General features: G+C 36.4%; 3 protein-coding genes across 3 annotated transcripts; 2 read left to right on the top strand and 1 right to left on the bottom strand.

Moving 5' to 3' along the window:
• Positions 1–1,902: 1,902 nt before the first annotated feature.
• LOC111400440 (protein RKD3-like) lies at positions 1,903–3,161 on the top strand. The gene is made up of 4 exons (XM_023027859.1): positions 1,903–2,009; positions 2,115–2,260; positions 2,351–2,688; positions 2,790–3,161. Exons 1-4 carry the CDS (start codon positions 1,903–1,905, stop codon positions 3,159–3,161), a joined length of 963 nt encoding a protein of 320 aa, XP_022883627.1.
• A 2,596-nt stretch (positions 3,162–5,757) lies between these two features.
• On the top strand, positions 5,758–8,212 carry LOC111401609 (pentatricopeptide repeat-containing protein At3g47530). Its single transcript, XM_023029417.1, has one exon. The coding sequence runs from the start codon at positions 5,868–5,870 to the stop codon at positions 7,740–7,742; it is 1,875 nt and encodes a 624-aa protein (XP_022885185.1). The 5' UTR covers positions 5,758–5,867; the 3' UTR covers positions 7,743–8,212.
• A 5,155-nt stretch (positions 8,213–13,367) lies between these two features.
• Positions 13,368–15,071, bottom strand: LOC111400438 (malate dehydrogenase, chloroplastic-like). Its single transcript, XM_023027858.1, has 3 exons — positions 14,977–15,071; positions 13,560–13,920; positions 13,368–13,400 (listed from the first exon to the last, which is right to left on the bottom strand). The coding sequence occupies exons 1-3, from the start codon at positions 15,069–15,071 to the stop codon at positions 13,368–13,370; spliced, it is 489 nt and encodes a 162-aa protein (XP_022883626.1).
• Between the last annotated feature and the right edge of the window lie 1,120 nt (positions 15,072–16,191).

Raw genomic sequence — 16,191 nt, 5'->3', positions numbered from 1 at the left:
TTTTTTTTTTTTTTTCCTTCTCAATGCTATTGGAATGAAGAATATGAAACGTAATTGCCATGGTAATGAAGTGGATGGAAATTTATTTTCATTAGTGTAACCTCTTTGGTGAATTAATAGCTAATAAGAGCACGTAATGAGCCATTAACCACTCATTTTGTAAATGGGATTGACATAAATAAATTGGATAGTAACCTCCCTATTTAATCAAATGAATGCTAAAATGATTTATTAGCTTCACTCATCATGCATAGAAATTATTGGCCCATTACACTTACAATTTATAAATTGCGCGCTATATATATATTGGACGAAAAGGAAAAATAAAAATAAAAATAAAAAAAGCCCTACTTAATATATTGAATAAAATTATATTTTCATTTGTTGAACTAAATCATGCCGACTTTTTTTGGTACCAGTGTTTTAAAAATTGACATGGATATTGACCTAGAAAATGTAAGATCTAGAGTTGAACATGCGATAAAAAAGAGTGAAACTGAAACATACTGTTATGATATTCGTTTAGTGGGTTCAAAATATTCAAATGTGATAGAAAAGAGTGAAACATATGACTACGAGATTTGTGTAATGGGTTCAAAATATTCAAGTTTTTTTTGCATATTATTGAATTAGATTTGGACTAGTCCATATTTTTTCAATTGAAAGGAAATTTTTGATACTACTTAAAAATTATTTAATGTGCATTGGTGCTTAGCTTATATTAAACCCGACGACATGAAACACCAAATTAAATAATTTCTTTGATACTATATTATCTTATAACTATATGTAGCGCCGTCAGATACATGCATAAGTGAATTATGCCACTCGACTATTGATGCGAATCTCACCACTAACAACTATTACAAAACAAGATACACTAACCCTAATTTTCTTTAAGGAAATGATAGTGTATTCTACTTGATCAAAACAGTGTGTAATGATTAATTTGAGGAGAAAACAAGTTGTGTGGTGATAATTTGAATTAGATTAGCGTGCCCTAAGAGATAAAATCATAAAAAAGCAGCTTCCAAATTGTCTTGCATGCAGTGCCATTTTAACAGATCCCAAGCATTCAACACTTTCATCAATTCAATTCAAAACAAAAGGCACATTTTTTTACAAATGAAAAATAGCTATATTTTACCGTTTCCTAATCATAAAGTCTTTCTTATTGTTATTATTTAATTTTTTTTAAAAATATGCCTTCTTGTGTTACCTTCTTTTCATATTCGGCACAAGAGCTAACTCGCTAGCTTAAGAGTAATTCTCGACTTTTTATTTATTTTTTCATCTCAAAATTCATTGGTACGCTCTTAGTGAATTTTTTGGATCTCTACGTCACTCGAACCCAAATCATTGAAGATTTGCAACTTATTCTTTTAGTGATGAAAATTTTCTCAATATTCCTCTATATTATTTCAATTAGAAACTTCGAGTTCCGTTAAAACACATGATCCTATAGATTTTCTCAAATATAGAGATTTTCTTTATTTTCTCAAATATAGAGATTTTCTTTGTTCTACTGTTTTCAAAATATACGTAATTAAAAGGGATAAATAAATTGAAATTAAGTTAATAAAACTAGTTAATTACTATATTTTCAAAATTTCAAGTTCCAACTAATTATATCCGTAGAAAACACAAACTAATAAATAATGAAAATTATGTACATATACATGCATCGAAGTTGGACGTGATTAATCCTTATGACGGCGCACGATCTACTGTGCAGTAAATCTCCATAATTACATTCACATTAATACGTATATTATATATACATATATGTAAACGTAATTAGTCACTACTGGACTTCAGAAAACCACAAAACAGAAACACCCCCCCCCCCCCCCCCCCAACACACCCCCCCCCCCCCCCCCCCCAAGTGTTTGTGTGTAAAAGATGGGAGCTGAATCTATGACGGGATGGTCAAATTATGAAGTAATGGCCAGAGAAGAATACCAAGATATTTTCTCCTTTCCAACCCAACTACCATCATTGGATTTCAGGTTTGTACTAATATTTCAAAGAGTCTATGATTTCACATTCTTAGACTAAAACAAATTATATATATCTAACGTTGTCGTGTTTGTTATTGTAATGTGAAAAATCAGTGGTTTTTCTGCTAATCTGGAGTTTCAGAATCATTTGCCTACCCAAGACTCTGCTTTTGAGCCCCTTCCTTTAATGGAGATGTTTCTGTATGATGATCCCTTGTATTCCAGTTTGAATCTTGAACCAATTCAGACCCAAATTCCAGGTGATGATCTTAATCATTTTCATATAATCAAGATTAACTTGTAAACTTTTAAAGTGATTTCCCTGAGAGGGTTTTGTCAAATTTATGCAGAGAATTTCTTCTGCGGTTATGGAAGTTCATTGACAGGGTTTGAAACTTGGAATCCTCAGTTACTATTGGAGAATACTAATGAAGAGATAACCGCGGAGGAGCCTGCGCAAGAAGAGAAGAGAGTTAAAAGGCAAAGAGAAATGAAAAATAATGCAAGTAATTGTAATATCTTATCCAGGGATACAATTTCCCAGTATTTTTACATGCCAATTACACAAGCTGCAAAGGAACTCAATGTGGGACTAACCCTTTTGAAGAAAAGGTGTAGAGAATTGGGAATTAGAAGGTGGCCACACAGGAAGTTGATGAGTCTACGAACCCTAATCAAGAATGTCCAGGTATGAATATCTATATGTAAATATGTATAATAGTTCTGTTTCTTACTCTCCAGTCTACGTTTCTAAACATATTACAAAGTTTTATGTACGGGTTTTTGCAGGAACTTGGACAAGAGGAAGGAGAAGGGAAGTTGAGAGATGCAATACAGATTTTGGAACAAGAGAGGAAGTTAATGGAAGAGATGCCTGATATACAATTGGAAGACAGAACTAAGAGGTTGAGGCAAGCATGTTTTAAGGTAAATTACAAGAAGAGAAAGCTCATGGCCGGAAATTCGTCGATGATGTCGGAGTCAAAATCTGCAGGTCCTAGTGGTGATAACCCAGCAGCAGCTATTGAAATGAATGTTTTAGATTGTGGTGGCGGTAGGGATGATGAAGATGACGATGATGGAGGAGAGATGCAATCTTTCTTGTCTAACTGTTTTTCTTCTAGTAGTGACACAGTCTTTAGTGGAGTCATGATCAAGTAGTTCATTTTTCTTTTTGTCAGTCTCAACGTGTGTTCAGAATCAAGGTAGAATTAGTTAGTACTTTGTGAATGTACGATTTGGGTTTGATTTGTCGCTTAACTTTGGTTGTTATTGTGAAAATGTGTCATGTATTTCCATTTCATTTGCAAATGTTACTGATTTTCTGCAGTTTCACTTAACTTTGGAGTAATTTGTGGTAGTACACATCTTCAAATTCCAAGAAATGAGGAGTGAAAACGAAATTTGAACAAGTCCTTTTTTGACTCCCATTTTATACAATTTTTTTTTAAATTCATTTTCAACGATTTATCTTGTGGGATTCATAAATTTTATTTACTTTTCAATCATAAATTTCATTATCTTTTATCAAAATCTGTCAAAAATCTATTTTTTTAATTATTTATTATTTTTTTATTTTATCTAAACCGAACTGAGGCTAAATTAATTTTTCCTTCTTAAATTTTTGGTACCCTGAAAAAACAAGAATATCAATTGGACTTCTAACAACAGTTACCCAACCATATATTCAAGAAGCTAAGGATTTTTAGATTCTAGTAGATTTTCCACAACAAGCATATTTTCTTTCTGCATTTCTACGTTGGCTAGATGGAAGAAACAGCAAAAAATTCAAACAGAACTCTGTTCGGATTATTGATCATGTCCACCACATCTTTCAATAAGTCTAAAAATTAGATTTTTAGTAATTTTTTTAAAAAAATTGACAAAGATGTATGATTGAAAATTTTAATATAAGTTGTGGATAAAAATGAGTTTGGAAAAAAAAAATTAAAAATTGGGATCACGTGGAATCTATTTCTTGCTCAATATTTAGGCAATCCTTGTCTTTGATACACATCAAACCTCAAAATAATGCCCAAAGTTAACTAATTTATAAATAGTTTATAAATTCAATCGAAGTCACTCGTTATTCATACATTACGTGAAACTTACTAATGTTTTTCTTTATAAATCATTTATTAATTTATCAAATGAAGACTTAAAATCTTATCATAAATACTTTCATAATATTATTGAAAGTACTTAGCAAACATGTTTTAAAAGGTAAACCTATATGAGCCCATTTTAAACATCAAAGTTCCTTGAGGGAGGTATTTCTACCCACCATTTTTACACCTTTCTGCTACTGGTTCAAATCAAAGGTAACATGGTAACTCCAAATTAATGGAAACTGTTTATTCTTTCCTTCTTTCACAATCGCTCCGCCGTTTCTCTGTCCTTCGCTTCCACTCTGCAGCGGCGGCTGCACTTGAATACCAACACCAGCACCACCCTCTCTCCAACCCCAACTCCACAGCACCTAATGCCCATCAAGAAAAGACAATCATTTCCCTAACAAAATCTTGCACCCACAAAACCCAATTGCTTCAAATTGTGAATGTACGATTTGGGTTTGATTTGTGGCTTAACTTTGGTTGTTATTGTGACATTTGTGTCATATATTTCCATTTCATTTGCAAATGTTACTGATTTTCTGCAGTTTTACTTAACTTTGGAGTAATTTGTGGTAGTACACATCTTCAAATTCCAAGAAATGAAGACGAAATTTGAAAAAGTCCTTTTTTGACTCCCATTTTATACAATTTATTTTTCTTGAAATTCATTTTCAACCATTCATCTTGTCGGATTCATAACTTTTATTCACTTTTCAATCATAAATTTCGTTGTCTTTTATCAAAATTTGTCAAAAATCTAATTTTTTTATCTAAACCTAACGGAGACTTAATTAATTTTTCCTTCTTATTTTTTTGGTACACTGAAAATGTAAGAATACCAATTTGGACTTCTAACAACAGTTACCCAACCATATATTCAAGAAGCTAAGGATTTATAGACTCTAGTAGATTTTCCACCACGAGCATATTTTCTTTCTGCATTTCTACGTTGGCTAGATGGAAGAGACAGCAAAAAAATTGAAACAGAGCTCTATTCTGATTTTCAATCATGTCCACCACATCTTTCAATAAGTCTAAAAATTAGATTTTTAGTAATTTTTAAAAAAAAATTGACAAAGATGTATGATTGAAAATTTAATATAAGTTGTGGGTAAAAATGAGTTTGGAAAAAATAATTAAAATTTGGGATCATGTGGAATCTATTTCTTGCTCAAGATTTAGGCAATCCTTGTCTTTGATACGCATCAAACCTCAAAATAATGCCCAAAGTTAACTAATTTATAAATTCAGAGCATGTTTGGTACAGCTTAAAATCAAATTAAAATCAATTTTTTGATCGTTATTACACTATTCCAATCGTCATTTTTAAATTCTTCTTTCATAGGTAGAACTCACTTTATTTCTAACGGTCAAAAAATTAATTAACATAATCTCTACCAAACAAGCACTCAATCAAAATCAACTAGGTATTTATAAATTATAACTACTGCTTGTTATTTGTACATTATGTGAGACTTACTAATGTTTTTATTTATAAATCATTTATTAATTTATCAAATGAAGACTTAAAATCTTATCATAAATACTTTCATAATATTATTAAAAGTACTTAACAAACATGTTTTAAAAGGTAAACCTATATGAGCCCATTTTAAACATCAGAGTTCCTTGAGGGAGGTATTTCTACCCGCCATTTGTACACCTTTCTGCTACTGGTTCAAATCAGAGGTAACATGCTCAACTGCAATTCAAATTTTTGCAGCCAAAATCAACCACCCGTAACTCCAAATTAATGGAAACTGTTAATTCTTTCCTTCTTTCACAATCGCTCCGTCATTTCTCGGTCCTTCGCTTCCACTCTGCAGCGGCGGCTGCACTTGAATACCAGCACCACCCTCCGTCCAACCCAAACTCCACAGCACCTAATGCCCATCAAGAAAAGACAATCATTTCCCTAACAAAATCTTGCACCCACAAAACCCAATTGCTTCAACTCCAAACGCATCTACTGCGCAATTTTCACTTTTATAATCCCACCGTTTTTCTCTCCTTTCTCTCCCGTATTGCGTTCCCTCCGTTACATGATTTATCCTATTCTTATAAGATCTTTTGCCAGTTCCCAGCGCCTAATGTTTTGTTATACAACACCATGATCAGAGCTCATTCGTTAAGAAATGACGTGGCTAAGAATGGGGTTTTGTTATATCAAGAAATGCTTCATTCGGGCATTTCACCAAACGCCTTGACGTCGATGTATGCAACGAAGTGTTGCATAAAGTTTGGATCTTTGTTCAGTGGGACACAGATTCACGCTAGGATTTTGAAAGATGGGCATCAATCTGATAGCCTTTTGCTAACAACATTGATGGATTTTTATTCGTCTATGGAGAAAGGTAGTGAAGCTCATAAAGTATTTGATGAAATATCTCATAGAGATACTGTTGCTTGGAATGTGTTAATTTCTTGCTTCATGCGCAACAGGCGAACTCGAGATATATTGGGTTTGTTTGATGCAATGAGAAATTCAAATAAGTGTCAACCTGACGAAGTCACTTGTCTCTTTGTACTTCAGGCTTGCGCTAGCTTGAATGCATTGGAATTTGGTGAACGGGTTCATAAGTACATTGAAGAACATGATTTTCACAATATGAGGAATGTTTGCAATTCTCTCATAGTAATGTATTCACGCTGCGGATGTGTGGAAAAAGCTTATGATGTGTTTAAAGGGATGGTTAACAGAGATGTTGTGACATGGAGTGCAATGATTTCGGGTTTAGCTTCTAATGGTTATGGTAGAGATGCAATTGAGGCTTTCAAAGAGATGCAAAGAGCAGGCATTGTGCCCGATGACCAGACTTTTACTGGGGTTTTATCGGCTTGTAGTCACTCGGGGCTAGTCAATGAGGGTGGGATGTTCTTCAAGGCTATGAAGAGAGACTTCGGAGTTGTGCCTAACATTCACCATTATGGATGTATGGTAGATATCTTAGGCCGTGCCGGTCTGGTGGATGAGGCTTATGACCTAGTAATTTCCATGCCAATTAAACCAGATGCGGCCATGTGGAGGACATTGCTTGGAGCATGTAGAATTCATCGACATGTAATCCTTGGCGAAAGAGTTATTGAGCATTTGATTGAACTCAAGGCTCAAGAAGCAGGGGACTATGTTCTCTTGCTGAATATATATTCTTCAGTGGGAAACTGGGAGAAGGTTATAGAAGTGAGGAAATTGATGAAGGACAAAGGAATTCAAACGACACCTGCTTCTAGTACAATCGAGTTGAAAGGGCGAGTGCACGAGTTTGTTGCAGACGATGTTTTTCATCCACGCAAGAAAGAAATTTATGATAAGCTGGATGAAATTAATCAACAACTAAGAATTGCTGGTTATGTTGTTGAAATAACTTCAGAATTGCATAATGTGGAAGAAAATAGTAAGCAATATGCACTATCTTATCACAGCGAGAAATTGGCAATTGCTTTTGGAGTTCTTGCTACCCCACCTGGCACAACAATAAGAGTTGCAAAAGATCTCCGAATTTGTGTAGACTGCCATAATTTTGCCAAAATTCTGTCGGCTGTTTATAATCGGAAAGTAGTCATCAGAGATCGTAATCGTTTTCATCATTTCCAAGAAGGATTCTGCTCGTGCAATGATTATTGGTGATGATATAATTTGACAAATCTCATGCTGTAACAAGGTAACAGGAAGATATAGCTGGGGATGTTCGTCCTCACTTAGATGACACCACTTTCTTGTGCAGATGGCTTTCACCTACCCTACCTGAGGAAGTATGTAGCAAAATCCACTAAAGGCTTCATTTTAAGGAAGGCAGTTTAGGCTAAAGTTACTATGACCAAATGCTCTTGATTTTAGGATGATTAAATGAGATGGACTTGCTATGAAAGGAAATAACGTCAAGGTGAGGTCTGTCTGTTGCAGCTAGTAGAAGTTCATCAAGTTACATAGTCTCTGATGCTTAGAGGATACCATTCAAACCTCACTAAGATTCCTAGTAATTGTCGTGAGAACTGTATAAGCCATCTAAAGCAGCTAATCTGTAACACATTTGCCTCATGTTACATCGAAGTTGGATAATTGGATTCAATTATAGAACAAAATGAATTGAAAATTTAGCCTCTACATTTGTTATTTGGAATGTGTTTATAATAATAGTGGAATTCGTTATTCGAGAAATACAAGTAACGCCACTGCAAATGCTAATTTCATGTGTCATTAGCTGATTGCACTTCTTTTATACGTTGATCATATGAGACGCAACCTGATTGCACTTGAGCAAAATGGTTTAGCTTCGTAGGAAAATAAGGCACTTTAGGATATTCAATTCATCTAAAAAATACGAAATACGTGGACTAGACTGCCCTAGCAATATTTTTGATAAATCTACAAAACTACGTAACATATGAAAGCAAATTCTACAACGCCAACTACTCATCTCTATAACAGCAACACTTACAGGGGGAACTCTATTCAAATTGCCTACAGAACGAAATTCTGGTGCAGCCATGAATTCTGTGATCTCTACACTTTATTCTAACCCAAAGATTGTTCATTTAGCTATAATAAAAGTCTATGCTGATGCTGGTTGCTTCTGAAGAAAAGCTACGCCCTTCTCAATGCTGGCGTTAAGCTCTGGCTTGAGAGCTTCCAAAGCCTTCTGTTCATACTCAGTTAAGGTCCAATGAAATCAATTGAAAGATTGAGTGATTTGGAAGAAGGTAATTTGTATATTGAATGATAATTTACAAAGGAGGAAGCACGTTTCTATATACTACATTAGCTATCCTATTCTTGGGAACTAATCAATTACAATCAACCAAAAATACAAAAAAAACGTGTATACAATTCTATTATTGGCAGATTTCATATTCTTTCCTGTAATGGCAGATTTCATATTCTTTCCTGTAATACTCCCCCTCAAGTTGGAGCGTGTATGTCAAGGACGCCAAACTTGCTGAGAAGAGAATGAAAAGCTGATGAATTGAGTGGCTTGGTGAACAAGTCAGCAAGCTGGCAAGCTGATGGAACATACGCAGTCACTGTAGTTCCAGACTGAATTTGTTCCCGAACAACATGGCAATCGATCTCTATGTGCTTGGTACGTTCGTGATAAATCGGGTTTGCAGCAATGTGGAGTGCTGCTCTACTATCACAGAACAATTTGACTGGTTGTGGATGCTTCACCTGCAAGTCATCCAGTAAGTATTTCAACCATCTTAGCTCACATGTAATCGAGGCCATGGCTCGATATTCTGACTCAGCTGAAGACCTTGACACTGTCATTTGTTTCTTGGTCTTCCATGAAATAATTGCTCCTCCGAGGAAAATACAATAACCAGTAACAGATCGTCTTCTGATTGAACATCGAGCCCAATCCGCATCACAAAATCCCATTAGTAGCAAGTTACCTTTGGCTGGGAAGTACAATCCTCGCCCAGGTGCACCTTTAAGGTATCTCAAAAGGTGATGAACAGCATCTAAATGGGGTTTTCTTGGCTCTTGCAAAAATTGGCTCAGAATGTGGACTGAATAAGTTATCTGTGGCCTTGTGATGGTAAGATATATAAGTCGACCCACCAACCTTCTATAAGCCGATGGATTCTTCAATGGTGTTCCCACTGTTGGTAGGAGCTTGAGGGTTTCTTCCATAGGCGTTGACAACGGTTTGGCCCCAAGCAAGCTTGTTTCATCCAAAATGTCAAGTGTGTACTTCCGTTGTGATATGGAAATTCCACTAGTAGAACGAGCAAGTTCAACACCAAGAAAATATTGCAATTGGCCAAGATCCTTGATGCAAAATTTGGTATGAAGAAATTTCATAAGAGCGACAATTTTACCGTCATCATTGCCGGTTATGATCATGTCATCTACATAGATGAGCACGGCTGTGAAAGAATTACCTGAAATCTTGGTGAAAAGGGAATAGTCTGCTTTGGATTGATGAAACCCATCTTCCTGAACAGCAGTAGAAAATTTTTGAAACCAACTACGAGAGGCTTGTTTGAGTCCGTATAAAGACTTGTTGAGTCGACATACAAGAGAAGTCTCTCCTTGTCGACGAAGACCAGGTGGCATTTGCATATAGACCTCTTCGAGTAAATCCCCATGGAGGAAAGCATTTTGGACATCCATTTGATGAAGTGACCAATCTCTAATAGCAGCTACAGCGAGTAAGCAACAGACTGTAGTTAACTTGGCGACCGGAGCAAATGTTTCTTTATAATCAATCCCTTTACGTTGAGTAAAGCCCTTTGCCACCAATCAAGCTTTGTATCTCTCAATTGTGCCATCGGAGTTATACTTAATCTTGTACACCCATTTGCATCCGATTGGACGATGTCCATATGGGAGAGGTGTAATTGTCCAAGTCTGATTTTGTTCAAGAGCCTGTAGTTCTGCAACTATGGCTTCTCGCCATTTTGGATCCAATGCTACCTGTTCATAAGTTATAGGTTCTGCAAGAGTAGTGACAGCACAAACAATATTTTGATATTTAGGTGAGAGTTGTGCATAAGAGATGTACCGATGTAAAGGATGACGCGTGCCTGTCGAGGAAGAAGATTGGCTGGGAGCACCCTTGGTCATGTGATAAAGGTGGAAATCTCGAAGTTTGATGCTTGGTTGTTTGGTACGTTCAAAATGACGAGCGATATGAGACGAAGATGGGGCATCAGTGTCATGATTAATTATATGCTCGTTTGAAGCAGGTACGGGTGATGGAGATGAAGAGGGATTGTCAACAAGTGACTTTGCTGTGTCTATGGCAATCAAGTCATCTGGTGTGTGTGGTAATGGGAGGACAATTTCATCTTCCTGTTCTTCTTGTGGATTAGTATGAAATGGAAAGATATGTTCGTGAAAAACGACATCTCGAGATGTGAAGGATTTATTAGTTGCAAGATCATAAACCCGATAACCTTTTTGACCAAAGGGGTAGCCAATAAATATGCATCGACGAGCTCTTTGATTGAATTTATGTGTGTGTAGGAGATTGGTAGCACAGCAAAGGCATCCAAAAGTGTGAAGATGATTATATATAGGCAACTCGTTATGGAGAACTTGGTATGGTGATTTATTAGAAAGGAGAGGTGTTGGTAAACGGTTAATCAGATAGCATGCTGTTTGAACGCTTTCTCCCCAAAATTTTAATGGTAGGTTTGCTTGGAAATGAAGTGCCCTTGCTACATTTAAAAGATGTCGATGTTTTCTTTCGACCACCCCATTTTGTTGGGGAGTTGAAGTACATGAGCAATGGTAATTAATTCCCTTGGCATTAAAATAATCTTTCATGGAAAAAATTTCAGGACCATTATCTGTTTGAAGGGTTTTAATTCGACTATTAAATTGTGTCTCTACCCAAGAAATAAATGATTTCAATATGCCTTGCGTTTCAGACTTGAAACTCATGAGATGTATCCAGGTATATCGAGTAAAATCATCAACAATTGTGAAGAAATAATTAGCCCCAGAAGTGGACTTTATACGATGTGGTCCCCAAATATCACAATGTATTAAATCAAAAGGTGCTTGAGAAGAAATAGAACTAGATGAAAAGGGTAAACGAGTTTGTTTAGCTAAAGGACAAATTTCACAAACATGATTTGAATCAAAATAAATTGCAGGATTACTTTTATTGAGAACTTGAAGAGGACGTGACGATGGATGGCCAAGACGTTGATGCCAAAGACTTGAATGCTTGCGGATGGCGTAGGCGAAGGCTGGATTTTGGGCTTGTGTTAAGTAGTAGAGACCATTATGTTGCTTGTGTTAAGTAGTAGAGACCATTATGTTGCTTGCCCAGGCCAATCGTCTTCCTCGTAGCAACGTCCTGCACAACACAAAAATTGGAAAAGAATGTCACTGCACAGTTTAATCCTCTTGCCAGTTTACTGACTGACAGTAAATTGACTCGAAATTGTGGAACTTTAAGAACTTCATCAAGTTTAATATGAGGCGTAATTTGCAGTGAGCCAATTGACTCAATACATGTCTCCCCACCATTTGGAAGACTGATGGTGGTTGTCATGGGCAAAACTTTCGAGTTCAGTAATTCGGCAGAAGAAGTTACATGGTCCGTAGCCCCACTATCAATGATCCAACACAATTTTGATTGTGAGGTTTCTGTAACACTTTTAGATAAAGGCATACCTATGGTATTGACAAAGTATTGTGGGTTACCATCAATGTTGGCCTTTCGAAGTATTGTCATCATTTGATTGTATTCTTCGGTGGTGAATTTTGGTATATCATCTGTTAAAACAGATTTTGCTTTTGTCGAAACAGATTTTGCTTCTATCTTTGAACCTTTATTTGTCTCGGCGTTCACATTGTTTGCATTTGAGCGGCGCTGGTTGTGGGGCTTTACGTTCTTCCCATGAAACTTGTGGCCTATTGGAAAGCCATGTAGGTAAAAGCACCTTTCAATGCTATGATTATCTCCATCACAGTAAGAGCAGTGTGTGGGCATCCTCTGCCTTTGAGTTGTCTTACTGTCCCGATCTGCAAGCGTGGCATGACGATTCATATTCCCACGGTTAAGAGAGACTTCGGTCTGCTTTTCTTGTTGAAGAATGAGAGAATAAACTCGACGTGTATCAGGCAAGGGTTGCATCAACAAGATTTGTCCACGAACAGCAGTGTAGTTGTCATTCAATTCCATGAGGAATTGCACGACTTTTTCTTTCTCTTCCCTTTTTTTGAGTTTTTCCAATCCACCACATGTGCAGGTCATTGGTTCATGATAGGATTAGAGTTCATCCCAAAGAGCTTTAAGCTTTGTGTAGTAGGTTGAGATCGATTGCTGCCCCTGTCTATGTTGTATAATATCTTGTTTGATTTGAAAAATTCTCGAATCGTTTCCTTAGGAGAAACGCTCTTGTAGGTCCGACCAGATTTCCGCTGCACTTTCGACATAAATCACGCTGCTAGCTATGTTTGGATGAATGGAATTCAATAGCCATGAAATTACCATGTCATTGCATCTCTGCCAGGAAGGAAAGCTGTCATCTATAGAAGAAGGCGGTTTGATTGAACCTGTGATGAATCCAATCTTGTTATTGGCACTTAAACTGATTCGCATAGCCCGACTCCACATGCCGTAGTTGTCTTCTTCAAGTACTTTGGACACAAGTACCATACCTGGACGGTCTGAATGATGCAGGGAGAAAGGATTTGTGCCTTCTACAATCGCCTTAGTCAGTGTCGATCCCATCCCGCTGTTGTCTTTGTCTCCCATGGCAGTTGTGATAATGGATTAAGTAGCGGAAGCGTTTACAGAATTTCAGAGTTACCAGATTCAATGCTCTGATACCATGAAAGATTGAATGATTTGGAAGAAGGTAATTTGTATATTGAATGATAATTTACAAAGGAGGAAGCACGTTTCTAAATACTACATTAGCTATCCTATTCTTGGGAACTAATCAATTACAATCAACCAAAAATACAAAAAAACGTGTATACAATTCTATTATTGGCAGATTTCATATTCTTTCCTGTAATGGCAGATTTCATATTCTTTCCTGTAATAGCCTCGGCCCCATTCTTTCCAAGCTTAACTCTTGATGCAAAGAATGGAAGGTAAGTCAGGTCAGACTGAACATAACAGCATTCATAGACATCACTATCTCTATCAAGTGTGTGGATTGAAGACTTGACAAACCGTGCTGTAGTATATGCCATTGAAAGAGTGGCAGATCCTACTCCAGCCTTTGCCTCGACAACTTCAGTCCCAGCATTCTGAATCCTCACAGTTACCTCTTGCACTTCTTCATGGGTGAAAGTAACAGGGTTATCTTTGACAACAGGGATAAAACAGTAATCCCTGCATGTCCACCGCCAACTAGGACATCAACGAGCTTCAAAAACTTGTAAAATTTTGTTTCGCAAGTGTACAACCCGTAACAAATAATAGTGGACCTAATAGTCCGGATTGTCGATCCCACAAGAACTATTTTCTAGCACTTAATTCAATTTTTAACTACCATTTGACTAAAACAAATTAAAAGTTGTAAAATCTGAGTTTTAATCTAAATTCTAGAAAATAAATGGATGTTCACACGATTGGTTGGAGAATCAAATAATGAATGGATGTTAGGGCAGAATAATTTTGCCAATTGATCACCTTTACATCTCAAATTAAAACTCAATTCTAATGTAGTACTCAGTTGAATTCTCCTATTGTATTCAATTTACCCTTCTTGAGTTCTCATTGAACCTATTCAACTAATTAAATTTCATATCTCCATGCAAATTCAACTTAGTTAAACGAGTTCTATGTCCTAGGAATTCAATTATGACCGCAATAAATGGTATAGATATCTCTACTCGTTATACCAATGTACTGAATTTTACTACATGGTCTAAATCATAAACTCATATATCTATTTGTAAAGAATTCACAAAAATCATCAAATTATTGATCAGATAATTTAATGCATTCAACTCATAGCAAAATCAACACATGGAAAAATTAAAAACTGAAAATTTTAATAAGAGAATGTAAAAGATCCCAACTGGTTACATTATTCCCCATAACAATGAATTTAGCTACTCATAATGCAAGAAGAAAAGTAGAAAATTGTCTTAGAATACATCACCGAGTTTGTAATAAAGATGTAGAAGAAAAAGTAGAATTCTTGCACCAAGATCTCCTTCTTCTTCCAATGAATGCTTCTAATTTTTAGTTGCTTAGTATTAATCTTCTTGAATTTCTCTTTTGAATCTCCCTTTTTGTTGTCTAGTCTCCAATATGTCAAGAACCCTTCAAAAGTATGAGAGAGATCTATTTATAGGTGTCACTCTGTTTTATGTAGAAGTAGAGTTTTTATGGATTTAAAAAGGGCCCAAAAAAAGCGCCCTAGATACTCAATCGCAGCGCCTGGGCACTACGTCTTCAACGCCTGGGCACTGATGATAGCGCCTGGGCGCTATGATTGTGGCGCCTAGACGCTGCCTCTCGAGTCCAAATTTCATCTTTTTTCCAGTTTCATAGCGCCTAGGCGCTATGAATACAGCACCTAAGCACCGTCTTTCTGCCCCAATTCCGTGTTTTTGGCCTCTTCGTCCATTTTAATACCTCTTTTCACATCGCATCTCCTAATCTTCAAAACAACACTAACAAACACATCAAAAACGTTCTATACTCACAAGATCTAACATTTAATCAAGCTAAAATTGTGCAAAAATTATGAGTGAAACAAACTCATCAGTAAGTCAGGTCAGACTGGACATAACAGCATTTATAGACATCTCTATCTCCATCAAGTGCGCGGATTGAAGACTCGACAAACCGTGCTGCAGCATATGCCATTGAAAGAGTGGCAGATCCTGCTCCAACCTTTGCCTCGACAACTTCAGTCCCGACATTCTGAATCCTCAACTACCTTTGGCACTTCTTCATGGGTGAAAGTAACAAAGTTATCTTTGATAGCAGGGATAAAACAGTAATCCCTGCATGTCCACCGCTAACTAGGATATCAACGAGTTTCACGTTTTTCTTGTGAGCAACAAATGTATTCAACATCGAGAGTGGTAACACCAAAGAGCTTCTTTGGATCATATACTACCTTCTACTTCAAAACTTCAGCAGCAATTGGCTCTATGGAGTTGGCTGGATTGCTAATAATGTGAATAAAGGCATCCGGGCTGTTATAAGCAACAGCCTCGACAAAGGCTTTCATTATGTTGGCATTAATTTAAGAATTAAGCTGAGTGTACAACACCTACTGTACACTCAATTTGACAGCCTACTCACACGAGTGGAGGGCACACTTGTGTTAAGTGTGAGAGCTGTCAAAAATGATGTAAAAATAGGTGTACTTGTAGCATAATTGTTAATTTAAATAGGTCATCACGTGTCATTCCTGGCTTCCTCGGAACACCAGCAGGTATGACAACAACATTTATGCCCTTTAAAGAATCTGCTAACTGAGATGTTTCTCTAAAATCAGAAACCTTAGATGGTGTTGCTGGAATTGATTCAAATAAATAACTGAAATTGGAAAATGAAAATGTGTGACTTCGTGTCAACTTCAACCAAATATTCAGACTTGATCCGATAGTCAAATTACAAAATTAAATAGACCAACTTATC

This window comes from Olea europaea, chromosome 10, assembly GCF_002742605.1.
Source record: "Olea europaea var. sylvestris chromosome 10, O_europaea_v1, whole genome shotgun sequence".
Lineage (NCBI taxonomy): Eukaryota > Viridiplantae > Streptophyta > Magnoliopsida > Lamiales > Oleaceae > Olea > Olea europaea.
Note: the sequence above shows the minus strand (reverse complement) of the source record. Positions and strands in the feature narration are given on the sequence as shown.

Bases quoted from the DNA above. Each gene is read 5' to 3' on its own strand.
- LOC111400440 (XM_023027859.1), top strand. From the start codon at position 1,903: ATGGGAGCTGAATCTATGACGGGATGGTCAAATTATGAAGTAATGGCC. The intron at 2,010-2,114 runs GTTTGTACTAAT...GTGAAAAATCAG, and splicing joins CTACCATCATTGGATTTCAG to TGGTTTTTCTGCTAATCTGG. The intron at 2,689-2,789 runs GTATGAATATCT...GGGTTTTTGCAG, and splicing joins CCCTAATCAAGAATGTCCAG to GAACTTGGACAAGAGGAAGG.
- LOC111401609 (XM_023029417.1), top strand. From the start codon at position 5,868: ATGGAAACTGTTAATTCTTTCCTTCTTTCACAATCGCTCCGTCATTTC.
- LOC111400438 (XM_023027858.1), bottom strand. From the start codon at position 15,071: ATGAAATTTGGACTCGAGAGGCAGCGTCTAGGCGCCACAATCATAGCG. The intron at 13,921-14,976 runs GCGCTGCGATTG...GTGGACATGCAG, and splicing joins GTTGAAGACGTAGTGCCCAG to GGATTACTGTTTTATCCCTG. The intron at 13,401-13,559 runs GTATACACGTTT...TCATGGTATCAG, and splicing joins AATCTGCCAATAATAGAATT to AGCATTGAATCTGGTAACTC.